At 42.0% G+C, this 19,961-nt stretch overlaps 1 protein-coding gene and 1 long non-coding RNA gene across 5 annotated transcripts; one reads left to right on the top strand and one right to left on the bottom strand.

Moving 5' to 3' along the window:
* Positions 1-160: 160 nt before the first annotated feature.
* On the bottom strand, positions 161-17,001 carry exoc3l1 (exocyst complex component 3-like 1). Of its 3 annotated transcripts, none has more exons than XM_037108084.1 (16): positions 16,905-17,001; positions 16,242-16,368; positions 12,195-12,370; positions 11,771-11,990; positions 10,302-10,514; positions 7,841-8,040; positions 7,528-7,746; positions 6,991-7,061; positions 6,096-6,213; positions 5,703-5,828; positions 5,466-5,566; positions 5,234-5,350; positions 3,838-4,108; positions 3,044-3,199; positions 2,486-2,619; positions 161-1,937 (listed from the first exon to the last, which is right to left on the bottom strand). In XM_037108084.1, the coding sequence occupies exons 2-16, from the start codon at positions 16,282-16,284 to the stop codon at positions 1,751-1,753; spliced, it is 2,352 nt and encodes a 783-aa protein (XP_036963979.1). In that variant the 5' UTR covers positions 16,285-16,368; positions 16,905-17,001; the 3' UTR covers positions 161-1,750. The 3 variants fall into 3 exon arrangements, with proteins under 3 accessions (XP_036963979.1, XP_036963978.1, XP_036963977.1); XM_037108083.1 differs by lacking the exon at positions 16,905-17,001 and adding an exon at positions 16,701-16,755; XM_037108082.1 differs by lacking the exon at positions 16,905-17,001 and having other exon boundaries at positions 16,242-16,651.
* On the top strand, positions 16,766-18,877 carry LOC119024885. 2 transcript variants are annotated; one of them, XR_005076627.1, is made up of 3 exons: positions 16,766-16,843; positions 17,957-18,040; positions 18,147-18,877. It is a non-coding gene; the product is annotated as an uncharacterized LOC119024885 (long non-coding RNA). The 2 variants fall into 2 exon arrangements; XR_005076628.1 differs by lacking the exon at positions 16,766-16,843 and adding an exon at positions 16,991-17,123.
* Positions 18,878-19,961: the final 1,084 nt, after the last annotated feature.

The raw sequence follows: 19,961 nt of genomic DNA, 5'->3' as shown, positions 1-19,961 counted from the left end.
ACAGTATAGAATTGAATGAACATTAATACTCGCCCTTCGATTACATGTTCTATTTACACTATGGACAGAACAACATTATCTCTAACTGGCAGGATTCAGTGAGCATTTAAACTGTATTAATAATGGAATAATGCTAATAATAAAAAAAATGAGATAAACGTTTATTTCATACAGCATTTATTCAGCACTTATGTGAGAGAGTTTACATGTGCTATAGACGTTGACACTGGGCCACAACAGTGGAATTTCCTTTAAAATAACCACAGTAATTCAAAAAGAAATGTCAGAAAAATGAATACATAAATACAATAAATACATTTAAAAAAAAACACCCAATATCAACAAGATAAACAAGATAAAACTGGACAAAATGACAGATACATGAATAAAAGTCAATGAAAAGTGATTTGAAGGTAACTTTTGACTTGTAGAGCAGCCTTAGCTCCTCAGGTAAGGTGGTCCAGTCCAGGAGCCTTCATTGAAAAACCATGTTTCGTCTCCAGTTCAGACTGTTAAGTGATGGTGTCTTAATAAACCTCTGTATATAGTAAATGCTGTCACTGATGAACTGTAACTACTTTCATCTGTTATATACTGCAAAACGTCTTCATAGTTTTTCATGTTGTGACCTTTGTTTGACTTCTCATAGAAAAAAAAAACAGAAGATATGACCTAATCCACTCCTAGGCAACGAACATCGCATAATATGTATATATTATTTTGCAAACAAATCCAATAGTCTAATTCCACAACTGGGACTGTCAGAGGCTTTGAGGTTGAAAATGTTCAGAAATAAGATATGTGACTGGACCAGAAAAGCTGCATGATAACAGTTTTTCAATTGTTGGTCAGGATGCAGAAAAGTGACATGAATTCATAATTTATTATTTCCAACAGGTGAAATTGTGTTATGTGACTGATTTCACCTGACTAACATATCACTTACATTACCCACAATGCATTTAATAGAACACCCACAGACCTGTAGACACATTTAATGTGTAAAATTGTCAGTTTACACAAGTCACAAAAAACCCCCCACAAAATCTTTCAGTAGTTATGTTCCCATGAGGTCAGATATCCGCCTCTTAAATATCTGTTGCCATCTGAATATTATGAAAGTTAAAAGGAATTTCTCTGATGGTGTTCAAAACATTTGATCAGTAGAAAGTGTTGTCGTGAAATCTGTTATACAACAGAGAGCTGTGTGTGCAGGTCACTGGCATCATGTCAACCGATTTCTGAGTGGTATCGGAAATTCAACACTTGCTTGTAGAAGCTGCAGTAAGCAGCTTTAGGAACGAAGGTTGGTTAAGTCTAAGTAAAAATCACTGACACATATGACAGGATGATGTTCGATTGCTTTGTATATTTTCTTAAGGCATTAATGCAGCTCTTGTAACCAGTTCAGCCACAGCGGCTCATAGATTCAGAACGTCACCAGTCAAATGAGATTCAATTGAAGTTAGACCCAGACCAGCAAGTCAGCAGCACAGATCTCTGATAAATTAGAGATGAAGTAAAAAAGAAGGCGTCATTCACCCCTTGAGCAAAGCCCTGAACCGTCAAACCTACTAGAAGACTTTGATAGTTGCACTGGGCATCTCCTAGTATAAATGGTGTGTGTAACACTGTGAGTGTGAAGAAACAAAAACAAAATTGTTGCTCCTCGGATAAATAATGAGTGGCAGAGCGGATCCACCCTGAGTTTAATGTGAAAATCTGAGCGGAGGCTTCAGGTCAGTCACCGTCATGCACATTTGGCAGTGGGCAGACAGAAGGCCATGGTGGAAGGGGGCACCAGGATGTCAGTGAAGATGGGCCGGTATCCTGCCGGCAGAGGGGGGGCGCTCTGCTCCAGCAAGTCCAGTACAGCCCCTCTGATGTCCCTGGACACATCACCCCGGATGTCCAGCAGTACAGACACATGCTCTTCACTGAGGACACAGAAAAACATGTACAGAACAATCTGGTATGATCATTTTATCAACAAAACGTGCATGTCTGAAACTTTTAAAAGTGGAATAAAACTCTTTGATATAATATTTGGATGAACAACAAAATTGGTATGAATAATTATGCTTTATGTAACTTTTTTTTCAATAACAGGTATGAGAATCAAACTCTTGACCCTAATCGGTCGCCCAATGTCCCGTGAAATATTCTGAGTATGTGTGTATTTTCAGCAGCACAGACGCTTCTGAATGATCATATGATTATTATTGGAATACTGTATGAGCAGCAGGCAGCAGTGTGTCTCTATGGTCCTGTTGCTCTTCCATGACAACACGCTTGCTATTTGTCAGGCTACACTACCTTACAGAATTGAGTATTTATAGTAGGTATTTTAGAGAATATTAGAGATTCGATATGAAACTGACAGAAGGGCAGAACAGAGCCGAAAGGGTACAATGACAGGATAAAGGATCTTCAGCCTGATGGTAATCTAACAACTACTCTACTGTTAGCAGGGTGCTGAGATTACCTGATGTCGGGGTATTTGGCTGCCAGTCCAGAAACTTCCAGAGTGAGCATGCCAGGGTCTTTCAGTTTGATGAAGTCTGCCAGGACTGGTAGTAATGCCAAAGGATTCACTTCAGGTACTGACCCCTCACCCTCCTGCAGACACATGAGCTTGATTCAGATGGAACTTTAAATGCACATAATGTACATCAGTACATTTGACTGAAGCTTTTTGTGGGAATGTTTTAATTTCATGCCAAAAAATGTTAAAAAAAAAAAAATGTGTCTGGCACAGTTTCTTATTCATTCAAAAAGCTTTCAAACCATCATGGGACACCTAAATATTGTAACTGCAAAACAGGACAGTAGTACTACTGCCGCTATGACTTCTGATACTGTAGTAGCATAACTAACTAACAGTTATTAGTGTACACTTATGTGTCATCATCATTTTACCATAAAATTCAGGGCTCTCGCAAAAAGCAGCTGTAGGATTGATTACTTCATAAAAATCTGATACTAGATACTATCTGATATCAATAAACGTGTTTTGAACCAAGTTGAACGTTGTCGGGCTCACCAGGCCGTGGAAGATCTCTCTAAACTGCTGGTCGTCCTGAACCATCTGCTGGGCGAGCTGCCTCCTCTCCTCTGCACTGCGACACACCATCCGCTTCTGCATCAGAGCGCGGACGTACTCCACCACCATCAGCCACTGGGCCTCCTCCTGCAGACGCTGCAGACACAAGAACGAGACAAAGCCGGCATTTTGACCTCACGGATGAGTTTGAGAGCAATGAAAGAACAAGAAGTTGTAGCACATGTAAAAAGGATACACTTAACCTGATCAAAAAAGTCACATAATAATACATAACGATAATGACATGGCAAATGATACAGTGACATAAGACTGATATTGCAATTATGTTTTTTATTGAGAATGTAAACCTTTCAGGTGGACCATGTTTGTTTCCAAGGCAAATGTGATGCTATTAACATGATAATGTTAAAAAGTATGTTTTTCGCCCTCAGAAATGTAAAGTGTGCAAGTATACATCATTAAAATACTGTAAGTGTCTAGTGTTAGCTGTCTTGAAATCTATCAAGGTTTTACAATTTCCATTCAAATGCTGATTTTCAGGTGTTTTCAGGGCACAACAAGTCCTTTTAATTGCAATGATCAGTGTCATTTTCCTCAGAAATTATAGATATGAAGGATTTTGACGGATGACATGTTGACTGACTAGATTTGACGCAAACTCAAAAGCATGAAAAATAAGATTCAATACAAGTATTAATGTTATACAGTACATTTGACAGAATAACTAAACTCCCATGTGCACCGTGGGGACTGAAACAGACAGAAGCTGTGACCTGTCGGCAGGGTGGTCGAACTCGGCCGTACAGCTCCAGGTGACGCTCCAGGATGGTGCAGAGTTTGGGGGTGGGGTCTCCCTGGACCAGCCAGTGCCTGGTCATCAGGCCTGGGAGGAGAGGCTGAAGGTCTAGCAGGAGCTGATCCATCACCAGGCGACACGCCCGCCTCACCGCCCGGTCCAGAGCTGCCAGAGGGTTGGGAGGAGTCCGAGAGAACTGCCCCGCCGACCGTGAAGACTGCTGCTGCTGGAGGCTCTCTGTGGACTTTCTGCAAACATAAACATAAGGGACACAGTGGGTATTATTTAGGCTTGTGCTTGTTTCTTTAATTGGCTTCTTTTCACTCAGCACTTGTCATTTTTTGTGATGGTAGGACCACTATACAGCACCACCCTGATCCGACAGGTCATCGGAGTCGCTGATGGTACTTAACTTTCAGCCAATAACTTGTATAGACATCTTTGTATTTTACTGAGAACCAACTGACTGTATGGAGTCATCATGACTTGGGGTGAAGGGAAGTTGGTCCCAGTCTTTGACTTCTCCATGTGAAGATGAAGTAAAGGTGGCAACACAGCAAAATAAAAATAAGGCCCACATTCAACACTTTTTTTTAACAGTCCCAAAATATGCTCATTTTTCAGGTTCATGCTTTTGATTTTGCTTGCATGTAAGAACATTTCTTACATGCATTATAGTTCCAAAAATCTATTATTTTACTTATACTGTCCATTGTTGCAGCCCCTCTATTCGCCCTCTGTCTGGAAACCCCATTTAAGCTACTGTCTCTTTTAGGCTTCCTTCCAAAAACCCAGTCAGCTCTGACTGATCACAGATCACTGAGCAGGCTCCGCGCACACAGCTGTGCTGAAGGCATATCTGAGGGTGGTGACTGTATAGCTGTGTCACCTGACCTGCTTTATCTTAATCAATATGTGACTTATTACCAAAATGTACGTATACAGTAGAATGGCGTGTTCAACTATTATCTAATGTATATCTGATTGCTGACACCTTATTTTCTATGGTAACTGTCCATTGGCAATATAACATGTACACTAAAAGCTAGCACATAGTACATCTCTCATTCATTTGTAAGAGGCACAGTATGAGTGGGGATGAGTGTGGGATGGTAATTTGAAAACATAATTGATTTGCCTCTATTGATGAAAAGAATGTGTTCCAACAGAAAAATAGACAGACAAGAAACTGATCCTGTTGTTTTGAGGTTCTATATTACTTAAAGTATGAGCGGGGTCCTTTGTAAACAGTATCATGCTTGCCAACATCATGTCAACCTATTGTGAGTGTCCCAAATTAGTTCAAATATTTCATTTGCTCAATTAAGCCCTGACAGCTTGGTCAGGGGCCATTCACTGTGCCATGATCTCACTTGAGGATGATGCAGTTGCTGATGGAGGCCAGAAGATAGTGGAGGTAGAACTTGTTTTTGTTGTTGCTCAGATCCTTGCGATGCTCCTTCCCAGATTCCACCAGAGCTTCTCGAAACCTGTGATGTAAAGGAATGGAGGTGAAAGTGAAGACTCGCCCGAGCCTGACTGACACATACTGAAAAGTAAAAAGGCTGACAGGCAGCCAGAAGCTAAACTTGCATGAACCAACACCTGTTCAGGAGGTTCTCCATCTCGTACAGCCCCATCTGTATAGTCTGATCTCGTAGGGATTGTCCGATCATGAGAGCCACCCGGGCATTCTCCTCAAGCATCTAACACACAAAACAAACAAACCACACAGAATACATGTATAGTGTGGAGGATTTGCTTTGTTCTGAGTGTTCCTACAGGTCATACACTGCGTGAGTGTGTGGCTTTACTTCTTGTGTATCTACATGGCATGTTTACCTGTGTAATGATAGTGGGCAGGCTGGTTTGGTAGAAACCTTCATGGTCAGTATCTGGCTCCTGGTCTCTCTGCCAGTCTTGCAGCTCCACCTGCAGAGCTTTGTGCATCCACTCTGATACACTCTTCTATAACAGCAACGACATGATGACTGCCCTCAGTACAACAACAAGGGAAACATAAATGTCCTCCACATATTGGAGAACATTTAACATTTACATTTACAGAACTTGTACAAAAAGATAAATTATTTTCATAAAAAAATCTTTCCGAGTATGTAGGATGTGTGACATAAAATGTGCAATCCCACTTACATTCAGAATGTACAAGACCTTTTAAATTCATTCAACTGTAGTAAAAAACAAACAAAAAACACCCTCTTGTGGTAGACTTACCCTAACACTCTGCACATATTTGTTCTGCAGCTGCTCCAGCCCCTCGGTGGAGATGAGCGGTCCTAGTTCTTCTTTCTCCATCTCAGTCACCAGCTCTGGATGACCCATCATGTCTGGGCTGCCAAATAAACACTGTCACACTCTGAGCTTTTCTAATATAACATTCAGTGAAGTGCAACATTTTTGTTATTGTGAGATTTTTTGACTAATTAAAGACAAACAGTGGTTTCTTGCAGCACTAAGACTGCATATATGTTTCACCTGCAGTACAACCAAAGGGTGATGTTTCATTGGTTTAGAGGCCTTGTTGTAGAAATGTTAAGAATGTATTTTGGGCCTATCTTGCGCCACATAAGGTATCCTGGCACCTAGGTTGTGAACCAATGACCTCGATTAATAACGACTGGATTATTACCCAAAACTATTGCTGAGTGTAACTTAGAACAACAGAAATTTAGTATAGGTTAAAACTTTGGTAGCTGTTATAGTTTATAATAATTGGACGATTTTGTTCTATCAGCATTTGTGCTTCATCAGATGGTAATTAAAGGAAAAGGACAAGTAATAATATGATAAAGCGTGCATCAACGGTAATCAGCTGCATTTGAAATGTCTTATCCTACTGAGTCAAACTGATGCTCAGGTTCATGTCTAACTACTGGATCAGTTCTGTGAAATGGATGTCCACTCACACAAATTAGAGGTCGTTAATTTGCTTAGATGAGTTGATTGTCCTCCAATCCATCTTAAGAGAGGTTACCGCGAATCCAAACACATATTATCCTTATTGTAAATTCAGCTGACATTACCTTAACCAATTTAAAGCACAACAAGTCACACAGAGACTGAAGGACAAAGAGTAAAGGACTGAGTCTGGGCATGTCATGGACCTCACCTGTTGTAGATGTGCAGCACCCAGTTGAGCACAGCAAAGATTTCTCCACTCTCCAGGTCCCAGCTGCTAACCTAGGCACAAGCATCACTTACATGTGTATAGTGAGGTCATGATTTAAGGGCAACACTTCATCTGAAGGGGTGTGCATCGGACTGACACCAACGATCATACCGTGACATGTCACGACACCTTTGGTTGTTGTCTTGAGTGTCATTTAGTCAGTTAACCCAGTACCAGTTGAACAACACATAACTGACTAAATGACACTTAATGAGAGTTAATGACAACTGTAAAAAAACATTCATAAAGGTGTTCATGATATGTCAGTCTTATGCAGAAGATACCCGCTAATTAAAAATATAATTAACCAAGCCAATAAAAAACTGTATTTAAGTGGCTCTCACTATATTACTGTATAAGCTATTCTCAAACATAACAGAACATGATGACAGGAACAAGTTAGAGGGATTTATAGTGAACAGTTATATGACAGCTAAACATGCTGCAGCGTCAGTTTATTTCCCTTCCATCACTGACCTGTGCCAGGTGAGCATGTAAACAGTGGTGGCTGGCCCTCAGGTAGGCCCTTGTTATCCGGTAGTGTGACGGGACACAGTGTTCCAGCAGATGGCGTACCGTGGCCAGGTCAGCCATGATGGCGTGCTGGAGAGCCGAGAGGTGGCCTGCCAGACCCGGCCCACGGGTGTGCAGGTAGGACACACTGCGAAACCGTGCAGAAACTGCCTCTTCTAGTACCTGGCAGAGAGGACATGTGGGAGAGTACACAACGCAACACACCGCTAGACATTTGAAAATGAGAGACTACTACGTAACGTGTGGTGGTGCTGACCTGGAAGAAGCATGCCCTCCAGCAGCGAGGCCGTCCTGGAGGCAGAGGCCTGCTGCTGCCTCTGGGTCCAGCTCTCTCCTCTAGTAGCGCTCGGTCCAGGGCTTCCTCTCGCTCCACGATCCTCACTGCTGATACAAACGGTGTGGGGTTTTGTCGGGCCAGGGCCAGAGCACTGCTCACCACTGCCCACAGCTCCTTACCTGCAGTAACCAAAAGTCGACAAAGTAAAAAACCACTGTGGCAGAAATCTAGCACTGAACATACGAGCATTTAGCAAATAAAGAGATATTACATATATTTTCCTCAGGATTGCTACTGTCATTATATGTCTCCTAGATTTGACAACTGATAACTTTTCGCAAAAATGTTTGCAAAAACTACTTATGAAGTGAGACATGCCATTGCTGTTGTGTTATGAACCTGTTCCACATCCTCCAAGTGGCCAAACAAAAGAAAACATTAAATGATACAGCTTTAATTTGTACTGTTCAATTGAACTCTAGCTGAAGAGGATGAGTTACAATTTGATTTTAATTCACTTCAAAAATAGAACGAATATCGACGTGATTATCACATAAAATGTTGATGAAGGTTCAAGAGAAGGAACAGAAGAACATCAGGGAGCACTTAAAACCTGTGGTTACCCAACCTGGACCTTTGTCAAAACCTCTAAAAGATCCAGAGCAGACAGAGGAGAGGAGACGAGAGAATGTAACAACATCGCCATTCCCCGTGTCAAAGGAATATCTCAGAAACTCAGGAGGATCGTCAATAAACATCATATCGCTACTACCAACAAGATGAAACAGAAACTTGTCCATTCTGAGAACAAAACTGTTGTTGCTGTTCAATGCAGCCAGGACAGCACAGATTTGTACCTCTCCATAAACACAAATGGCACAAAAAAGGAGGGCCAACTCCTCAGGTCAAGACTCTGCTGTCCATTTACATCTGAAGGAGGCACATCACTCCTTTGAGGACTACAATGTGAAAATCAAACAGATGGTTTGAAAGAGGAGTAAAGGAATCCATCTATGTCAAACTAGAATGACTGTCGTTGAACAGAGGAGTTGGCCTACGACATTACTTATCAACCACCTCCTAAGGAGTACTGAGTTCCCTCCTCAGACAGCTTAACAACCATTCACACCTGGGCTCACCTAACCCGAGCAACCCACATGAACGATCCACAAGTGGCCCTTTCGACTCTAAAACTTAGAGCTCATATGTAAGGACACTCCCACATGGAGTTTAAAAGCCTGCAACTCCTTTTCTGTTAATTAGAACTGAAGAAGCCTCTTGGATGAGAGGTGAATCGTCTCCAAACAACTGAAGGTTTCCAGTTAAGCTACGTTACTTAGAATCTATATAAAAGAAACATCACATCCAGGAACAAATTTCCCTCTAAGCTGAGAAGTTGACCTGTTATAGTAAGGATCCTTGTATGATTAATGCTATGATCAGTAGTAATTGTTCTGTTTTATGAAGGTATAGTTGTCCATTACCAGTGTTTTTCTTTTATACTTACAAAATCAGACAAACATTTCTGATTAAAACCAAGGAATGTTTTCCTCAGGAAAACTGAGAACCAATAATCAGTACAGAGACTTAGTCCTAAAAAAGTCTAGTTTGTTTTTTTCTTGGCTCTTACATTTTAGTTACACAAAATGATGGAGACATGGAGTTTTTTATATTTAGATCTATATCTACATCTAAACAAAATATGGGGCATTAAGGGAAAAGTTCATCCAAGGATGAGAATTCAGTCATTATCCACTCAACAGATGGAAAGTTGGGTTCCCAACTTCTTTAATGTTTGTTACTTTATAAGTTGCAGCATTCTCCTGTGAGAACTGTGTTGGACAGACTTGTTTTAAAACATAAGAAAACTACAGAAAAAAGACATTTAACGGCTCCATACAGCTTGTCTGGGTAAAGTCTTAGAAAGCCCTGGGATCCCAAATTGTTGTCTTTGTTTGTAGTTAGCATTAGCATGACCACGTCAAGGGTGTAAATAATGACTTTTCAAATCACTTTTGCATCACAGGGCTTCTGGAGACTAAGATTATTCCAGATAAGCTTTATGTAGACATGCAGTTTTCTTTTTACGTTAAAACAAGTCCCCATCACCTTCAGAGAACGCTGCAACTCTGTTTTGCTGTGAAGCTTCAGAAATGTTTTGTGGATTACAAAATTTCACCTGACTTTCCATCTGCATGAAGGGAGCAAGATAATGACTGAATTTACATTTTTTGGTTGAACTGTTCCTTTAAACTAAAATAGATACAGAAAGTGCCCCCAGGGGACAAATAAAGTACGTTAAGTTGAATTGAATTGAATTGAATTGAATTGAATTGAATTGAATAGACAACAGATACAGTTTCCATAAAGGGTATTTTTGCTTTTGACCACATCACCGGATGTTGACAAAATTGTGAGACTGTCTTTAAAACGTCCTTACCAAGGGCGTCCACCAGCTTCCCGACACCAGAGAAATATTTGGCCACCAGCTCCTGGTCCTCTGTGCTGAGCGCACTTCCTGCTGTCCCAGCAGCCCCGTGGAGCTGCCAGAGGATGTCATCCTGCCACTGCTCCAGATCCATCAGCCGGGCGTGGGCTTCCAGGAGACGCCGGGACTCCACCAGACGCTCAGTCTCCAACACCATGCTACGTACTACAGAGGTCAAGGAAGGAGGGGCGGGGGTGCCTACATCTTTCAACTGTCAACAATTTATGGAATAGCCTCTTCCACATTTTAGTTTCCAACAAAAATATTCTATCCAAAGGTTTGAATCACACTTACAACTCATACTAGACAAGGAACTTTATTTATAGTTTATAGTTAATTTGATATTTTTCTTTTTATACATTTTATGTGTTTATCTTCGTATCTTTTTACCACTACTGACTTGATTTTATTGCCAGTATTATTCTATTTAATGTGTTTTGATTTTGAACTGCACTTGAGCTGGTACCACCACTGATACACAGGACGTGGCTGGGTGAGGGAACTCAGAAAAACAGCCACTCACTCAACTGTAAATATATTAAATGCTAGTGCATTTAAACCGCACTAACCAAGATGAGCCATCAGTCCACTTTCTCTCATCATAATTAAGAGAAGCAAGATTTCTGATCAAACAAAATCAGTTACCAGACATGAATCAATATTTTTCTGACATAATATCAACAAAAACAGAACAGTATAATTGCCAGTATATCTACCTTCAAGGATAAGCTCACCCAATCCAAATGTAGTTATCATCTACCACCCCTCCATGCTGATGGAAAGTCACATGAGGTTTTGTAGTCCACGTAACATTTCTGGAGCTTCACAGCAAAATAGTGTTGTAGCATTCTCCTAAATGATTGAATAGTAGAATAGATGGGGACTTGTTTGGATGTCAAGATTTTACCTTTCAAATTAATTTGGCATGTCAGGGCTTCTGTCGGACAAGCTGTATGGTGCCATTTTATGGGTTATTTCTGTTTCAAAACAAGTCCCTGTCTACTTCAGTTGTTTAGGAGAACGCTGTAACTTTTAATGTTTTGCTGTGGAGTTCCGGATTTGTTTTGTGGACTATGATAATTCACCTGACTTTCCATCGGCATGGGGGTGAGTAGACAATGACAACATTTAAATCGTATGTTCTGTATACTCAACTCCTTTAAGTTGAGGATGGATCGAAATGGGAGCTATGTTATAATCTTATTAAAGCATTTGTTTTTATGGTAAAATGGGAGGCAAACTCCAGCCTTTGTGCCTGATCATGGCAGAACGTCACTGACATTATTATAAACAAAAACTAAAAATATTCTCTAAAAAGGATTAATATTGTTTTCTAATTCCAGATGCAAAACAAAACTTCAGTAAATCAAAAAGCAAACGGGAATCCTTATGAATGAATGATTTGTGATGCGGCATCTCACCAGAGTAAAGTCGCGGCAGGTTGCTGACGGCTGCGAGCAGCTGACAGTGGTTGACTGATGCTTCTCTCAGCCTCTCCAGAGATTTCACCCCATCTGTGTTCCCGTTGGACTCCAGCCCTGCTTTCTTTAAAGCCTGTGACACCTCCTTCAGCTCGGCCCTGGCCTCCCGGAGCTGCTCCAGACCCCAGCCCACCCCCTCCAGGTACGACTGGACCATGGACTGGAAGTGAAGACAGCAGCAGCACCATGCAGCAGTGCAGCGGTTAATATTGATTCCCATTGACAACTAATAGCAACAACTTCCTCTTAAGTGCACAGCTGCAGCCCTTCAGGAGGCCATAGGCCAAGGTTATATTGCATGATATTTTGTCAGGAAGTATTTGTGTGCGTGTGTGTGTGTTTTGATGTGTGCCTGTGATGTCACCTTGAGTCTGGTGTGTATGGAGGTGGTCCTCTGACTCTCTCTCTTTCTGTACTGGCTCAGGCGCTCCAGATGTTCTGGTCGACAGAAAACGCCTGACGCCCACTTTAGGGCAGCACCTCGGGCCAAACACTCGGCTCGCTCAACCTCTGGCCATACCTCTGCCACTCGCACCATGTCTAATAGGAAAACAGACAAAACACAAGGGAGGGTTCACATTATGGAGCAATTCTGAGGGGTTTACATGAATGATAAAGAGCTTTATTGCTTGAAAATGCGTTGTAGCAAATGTCTTTACGTTACCAACACTGAAAAGGTGAAAGTTTTCTTTGTCTTAAATATATTTTGAGCACAGATCCTGTCTCAGTGACCAGATGTGCCAGTCAGCTGAATCCAGTTCCACATCTGTCACTTTTGATTTAGTTTTAGGGCTGAACAATTTTTTTGACAGATATTGCGATTGAAACACATGTCCACATTTGAGTAGGAATGACTATTTGTGCATTTAATTTTCACTGAAATAATAAAAAATCTAAAGATGATAATTGATGATTTTCGCAGGGTCCATGTCAAATAAGTGTGCCGACTGTCTGGAGAACACTATTTGGTGCTTTATTTCTAACAGTATGTCGTGATACATTTTACCTTTATCAACAAAAAAAAAAAAAAAAAGAAAAGGCTCTTGCACTTAGCTGTATTGTAATTGTGACAACATTTTGATTTTCTGTTCAGTCCCATTCGGTACGGCTGGAGGCCTGACACATTATGATGATGTTTCTCACCAATTTAGCTGTGCTCAGTTTGCTGTGAACACACACACAAGACACACTGTGGAAAAGTACTGCAGCAGCATCATGTATGGAGACCAGAGTCAGACTTTAGTAAATTAAATAGCCTTATCCCGCAGAAACAAACGAACGATAAAAAAAAATACAATATATCCTTCACTGTGGGCTGACTTGTCATTGGTCTTGTAGAATCAACTAGTGACTCTTACACACTGTCATACACAAGCCCTGCTTGGTTTCCTGCAATGCTATAGAGGCGGGTAACTTCACCTGAAACAAAGCCCACGTCCCTTACATCATAAAAATGCATGTACAGTTTTATCAAATAAAGCATGAACTATCATACATTTATCGGGTACTATAAACATCTATAGTTTAGTGCATCATTGATTGAATTGATCATGAAAGACACTTGTGAACAGAACCTCAGCTAATCCGTTTTATGATGGAAAACCAGTATCATGTTTGATTGAAACCGGACAGGCTGGATACCAAGTGGATGCGACTTTTAAAAGTCTCAGCATTAAAAATCTCAAAATGTGCAACCAGAGTAACAGAAAATTGACTTTCCTTTCCCTGCGACAGAAATCCTAGAATATAGATTTTTTTTTTTTCACAAGAAAAGAGCACCCTGATATTGTTACAGCTCCCAGCGCTGTTCCCAAGTGTCATTCCAGCTCTCCAATGCTTTCACCGTTCACTGCTGAGCCAACCAACCGCATCAGCATAAAAAGGGACAAGTTTCGAGCACGCTTAGCAGCAGCAGTATTGACGTCTTGGGAATGGGATATGCCTCACAGTCTGAGTCGGACATTTTTCTGCGCCACAATGATGAGGTTTTTTTTTTTTTTATAGCAGAGAAGTGACACTCCGCTGTCAGTCGAGCAGTCAGGTGGGCAGGATATCATTCCCCTAGTGTTAGTCAGCAAGACAGGCTGTCCTGCAACCAGCATAGGTCACATGACAATGCCTCCATTTGAATTATACAGCTTAATTGGTCTTAATTGAATAATGCACTGGTTAGTGACTCAGCAGAGAGTAATGTGCTGCGCTCGGTCACCGGCACTGAGCAGTCATTCTGTGACTCTGGGGCTGAAAGTTATTTGACAGTGTCACAGATATGGCATGTATCACCAAATGCTCATGATGCAAACTATTACATTTTAGGGAGAAGATGTGGTTTAAGGTTAGGTTAGGGGTTAGGCAAGAAGTGGTTATGGTTATCACGTGATGTGATGGAAACTAGACTCTCTCTCTCTCTCTCTCTCTCTCTCTGTGTGTGTGTGTGTGTGTGTAAGGTTTTGGACACCTCAATTACACAAACAGGGCTGTCTGTGCTCAGAGGAGGTCATGGGACACTCTGCTGTCTCCAACTAAGGCTACATCTGAGCACTGAAACGTCATCATCAGCAACTCTGCAAAACAATAAACCGTAGAGCTCACACATTCAGGAAAGTGTCATGTAAGCTGCTGCTGTAGCAGCACGGCCAAACAGACAACTGCACAGAGCACAGTACGGCAACTACCTACTGATTAAAGGCACTGCGACGCTGCTGTAACTGTGGGTTTGTATGGAAAACAAGCAGACTCTCTGTTCCTGAGAGGCTTATGTATAAAGTTGTTGTCAGTTTTACACAGAAGGTGTGTTCCATTGTTTTTACATATTCATTTAGTAGTTACACTGAACACAACAGATGCCAGTGAGTTGCATTATGAGAAGAGTAGGATCCATGTTTTTGAGTCTTTCCCAAATAAAAGTTTTATGAAATGTGAAAGAAACATGGCAATATTTGCAGCTGTGGCCCCAAAATGGTGGTCCCACGTTGAACTGTGACGGAGGTTCAGAGATGGCAGTCATCATATTTTGTGTCCGAAATTGAATTTAATGCGACAGAGTGCAGCTTTTGCAAACCTGTGGATCAGCAGGAGGAGAAGACAAAATCTGGGAAAAAAAACTCCTGCACACTGGGCAGTTAAGTTTAATAACAATGTTCCACAGACCTATCAGACTATCTTATCTAAGACAACAGGGAGACTACCTTGTAGTAGGGCAGCAGACCCATGTGCATCACTCAGGTCACATTGCAGACGGACGTAAATCACACACACCTGGACCAACACGTTCACGTTACTGAATGAAAACACTCCAGAATCAGAAAGCAGAAACATGTAGGCTGACTATAGAATACTGTGGCCCTCAAAAACATGAAACTGTTTTTTAAACCGTGTTTGTCTTGTAAGATAAAGCGATGATAGTCTTGACTACCAAAATGTTGTCACTAAACTTAAGTGGAAGTGAGGTGAACAGTGCGCTGGGCTTTTTGGTGAGGTGAACCAGGGTGATGATAACCTCCAGGTAAGCCAGCAAAAGAAGGTGCACTGTTTAAAGCTGCTTTGTCATAGTCTACGATTTGGTGGGTGGTATCATCATACATATAGTAGCTGATGTTTTACCTAAATTTATCTAATCCCTCTGATTTGAAGATTTGTGTCTGGATACGTCGGCCTCTCCTGGACCAGTCTTTCCAAAATCCCCCAACTTTATGGCAGTTCAGTACCAAAATGCGGGACTGTCCCTTTAAATTGTGATATTTACTTTCCAAAAACAATAAATATTGCAACAGGTCGAATTTTTTGTTTATTATTGTCAGGGTATAGATTATTTACAATTGCTGACACTGAAAATGTATTCATGACCTTTAACCACCAGTCGAGAAAACTCATAATAAACATAAGTTTCAGTCCGAAACTTTTGTTAAAACGTTCGGTCATAGTGCATGATCGTCAAACTCCATCGGGTGAGGGAGTTTGCCCAGGTATCATGGAATATTAGATGTTAACATTGTTATCTTTTTTCTTTTTTTTTTTTCAAAGCAGCGTGTCCTTAAAGGAAACACGAAACAGAAATTTGAACATCTACAGCTCCATGACAAGTGGGCAAACACCATCTGTTGATGAAGATCATATGACGAGGTAGAAAGCTCCAGAACAGCTACTTAAAGGACCTTGGGACTGGAAGATGTTCAGTATCAAGGGCGAGAGATGACCCACAGATCAACACATCACTTTAAATCCGATACCAGAATGATCCATTTATAAGAGTCCATTCATTTATCTCATAGAGAAGCAGCCCTGTACTGCCATGCACAGCTCTAGTTAGTCTCTAGCCATAGAGAATAACTGGGTGTTGGCCTTCTAGCACAGTTGTCAACAGTCAAGCGGTGAATGTCTGTGCATGTGTGTTCTGTTTGTGTCCCATTACCTTCTGGTTTGTCGCCACCTTTCTTCTGATCCCCTGCTGACATTGAAGTTCAGTTTTCAGCCACCCGTCCAACCGACGAGTCTCCTTTTCCCCTAGGGCCGGCACTGAGGGTGCCCAGGGTGCAGCGCTGTTAGAGGAGGGTGAAGAAAAACACAGATGAGTTGGAGGAGAGGAAGAAGAAGAAGTAGGAGAAGAAAGGGTGGAGGAGAGAGGGCACATATCCATTCTACTGACGGCTTTCCTCTTTTCCCTCACACACACTCTCTCTCCCAGACACATCCTCTGCTGAGAGGCCGGCAGGAAAGGGAGGGAGCTGGGGGGAGGAGAGGGGGGGAGAATAATGCTGTAGGGGAGGAGGGAGGGTGAGGGGAGAAAGGAGCAGGGATAGGGAGGGTATTATGCTGCATTCAGGGGCCCGTAGAGAAGATGGAATAAATACTATTAGAAAAGAATATTTACCTTAGCTTTCTGATTCCGGAGCTTTCAGACACACAGTCTGTATCAGACGAAAACACTTACCCATCAACAGATCCATCTCCATGGCAACTGTGATCCATCTCATGAAGCCAACGTGATGCGGTTAACAGCTCTTAAAAAAACTAGTAAGTGAACCTGGAGTTGGGGTTATTTTGTCAAACTGCTGACATGACATTTGATACTTACCTACATAGGAGCGTGTAGAGCTATCCTTGGCTGTAGACAGCTACCGTTTGCTAATTAGCTCACGGCTCAGTTAGCTGTGGAGCAAGTTGCTCTGGAGTTTGTTTGACAGAGACATTGAATCACAGGGGACGCACCAAGGACAACTGGGCTCAGCAGCCTCCCAGCAAACACAGCTGGAAACCAGACTGGGACTAATCACATCCTCCCAGACCGACATAGGTCAGTTTTACAGCAGAGTATACAGTACAGAGGTGATTTACAGCGGCTCTGATCAGGACTACTGCCCCGAGAAGAGCCAGCTGGCAGCACAAGAGAGGCATGAGGCAGCAGAGAGAGAGAGTCAGGCAGTTGAGAAAAAGGCGCGTATAGCCGCAATATTCATCTTACATGGTGAATTGAGAATTTATATTTGTTTCGACCACACCAGAGGTGATTGTCGAAGGACAAACCAAGACTGCTTATGTGTCTAAATGAACTAAGTTCTGGTTGCAGAAAATCTCCCAGCTGAAACTGCAGGGGCTATCTGACTATTCCTGGGGCTAGCTGGTTAGCATGCTAACATCAGTAGGCATCTCAGCAACAAAACGCACACGTGCTCGACACATCGTCAACACTGTTGTCTCTTCGCACTGTGTCCTCTCATGCTGTGTGTATACAATGAACCCGAGGCGGAGAAGTCGTGACAGTGAAAGAAGGTCGAGTTGTTTTATATGTTAAGTCATTTTTAAGTGATCATGTGTTGTTGTTTTCTTTGGCCCTCGTGCCGTTAAAAGCATCAGGAGAAAGAGGGAGGGGACCAGGAGAACAATCCAGATGGTGGCAGGAGGGGTGAGGGGTGTGGGAAGCAGTGAGACTGGTGTTCAACAAAACCTCTGGGGGGTCTGAGAGGCTCCTTCAGTCGTAAAGGGAAACCAATTATACACACAGTTACAGGAAGAAACAATGTATAATGCATAAAGTCATTAGCCGTCAACCCACCGTAAAAAAAAAAAAGGGGACAAAGAGGAGCCAAGAACTAATGGAGTCCATGACTATTATTCTTTCACCGGAAGGCACTTTACAGGTGAACGAAGCCAGATATCAGTCATTGATCTCATAACTTCATTAGTGGTTCATCAAACGTGTTGCAACAGCAGGTAGGTAAACGCTGTGGCTCGGTTGTTGACTCTGAACAAAATGTGTTGAATTTTTCCACTGAAACAAAAACAGAGTGTGTCACTGACCCTCTCTGATCCTCTGCAGCTGTTTGACCAGCGCCAGCTACTACCACTGAGGGAAGTTTGTTTATTAAGTCCTCTGACCTTGCTGCCCTGTTTACGCCTCCGAGCTTCCCGGACCTCTTCACAACACAGCAAGGAGCGTGCCAAGTGGCCCTGTGGCTGGAGCCAGCACAAACACGCTATCTGAAGGGAACGTGGGACCATCGTCATTCAGCGCCTGCACTTCAGATTTCCTCATGCTATTTCAAAATTTGTGCGTGGGGCGATCCGTCAGCTTTCTCTGAATAACAAACAGGATCTGATCTTGATATGGGCTGTTGAATGTTAGGAGCAGAAAATGATTTTGGTGGGGAAAAGCATGACTATCCGAAAGTTAAACAGGAAGTAAACTCCAAACTCATCTCTCTAACTCTGACTCGCGGATGTCGTCCTGCAACAGCTCACATCTTGAGCGATTTCAGAGCATGAGCGAGACTTGTGTTTGCTGGTTGAAACAGATGGAATTATTTACCAAACGGGTCTATCTCCATAACGTTTCTGTAATATAGTCCAACACCTACAATCACAACCTCAGCCTGTAAGTGACAGCAGCAAGTGCTTAATGAGCGGGAAGATGCTAAAATGTTCAGTAGATCGGCGGGAAAGTGACACGTTGTTATAATAAGATATCGAGCAAACCTCTAAAAAGTTAAGCATTGCCTCCTAGATAATACATCTCATGTGAAAAAGCTGAAATAAAATATGAATCCGGGATAAGAAAGTCTTCCTTCCTCCAGCCCAGAATTAATATCACGAAAAACAAAAAGTGTTGTTCGCCTTTTCTCACGCTGATGAATGTTATACAGTCCCCTCTCCTCTTCATTGTAGAACAGCATTAAATCACAAGATGAAAAAAACCCCTCTGTATTTATGTAACCCTCACTCTGTCAAGCTGCCTGCCTCTTAGTTATTCATCCTCCTCACAATCATCTCTTGTATCGTTGGCACACAGGAACAACTTCCTCCAGGGCCATGTAAGGAACAGAGCGGGGGGGGTGACACACCAGGATGTTGTGCAGAATGTATTCCTGTCAGGGGTGGGACCGCTTCGCTAAGGACAGGGCAGCTGACCTGCTGTTCTTTAGTCTTGTCACACCGACAGTGAAGCTCAGTGCAGTCAGGTTTCTTCCCCTGTCTGTGTGTCTGGCTCAGTCACTCCCTCTGCTGTAGCAGCCACCTCATTTGCATTTGCAGCTGTCCTGCAGGATGAGGTCAGAGCTGAAGACGATGATGAAGATGAATTCAGATACTTTGCACTGGATGTCAAAATATGGACCTATATTAATAAACAGCAGTACTGAACACCCACATACATAGTGCCTCTGCTGGTAAAAGTGACTTTCAGTTTCTGTTTACAGTAGTAGATCTTACAGCTGGGCGATATGGCTCTTCAGCAATACACAATACAAATCTCACTATTTCGAAATCTCTACTAGGACTGTGCAATGAAATGAAATATCACTGGGTTTTTGACCAAATATCTTGATTTGAACATTATATTTATAATATTTGAGGTTGAGAAAATGACACCACATTACTGTCACACTGCCTTTAAAACCTGGAAAAAAACAAAACTCATTTCATATAACAATAACATGAAAACCTCAGACCATATTTAGTCTTTAGATCACAAAAAATATAATATCAATATATTGCTATGTCCTATGATTGCCATGCTGAAGGTGACAAACCTACAGAGACTCACTTTAACAGGCAGTGTTGCCAGTTCAACACAGCTGTTATGTGTAGCAGAACCAAGCCCGCCTCTCCCTTGGTTGTTGTCATCACCTTGAGCGAA

This window comes from Acanthopagrus latus, chromosome 8 (assembly GCF_904848185.1).
Source record: "Acanthopagrus latus isolate v.2019 chromosome 8, fAcaLat1.1, whole genome shotgun sequence".
Lineage (NCBI taxonomy): Eukaryota > Metazoa > Chordata > Actinopteri > Spariformes > Sparidae > Acanthopagrus > Acanthopagrus latus.
Note: the sequence above shows the minus strand (reverse complement) of the source record. Positions and strands in the feature narration are given on the sequence as shown.

What these genes read in the sequence shown, in the direction of transcription:
- exoc3l1 (XM_037108084.1), bottom strand. Translation starts at nt 16,284, where the DNA reads ATGTCAGCAGGGGATCAGAAGAAAGGTGGCGACAAACCAGAAG. An exon ending in CCTGCCGCGACTTTACTCTG is followed by an intron (nt 10,515 to 11,770) that starts GTGAGATGCCGC and finishes TGACCTCTGTAG; the next exon opens with TACGTAGCATGGTGTTGGAG. An exon ending in TGCCCACTATCATTACACAG is followed by an intron (nt 5,567 to 5,702) that starts GTAAACATGCCA and finishes TTTGTGTGTTAG; the next exon opens with ATGCTTGAGGAGAATGCCCG.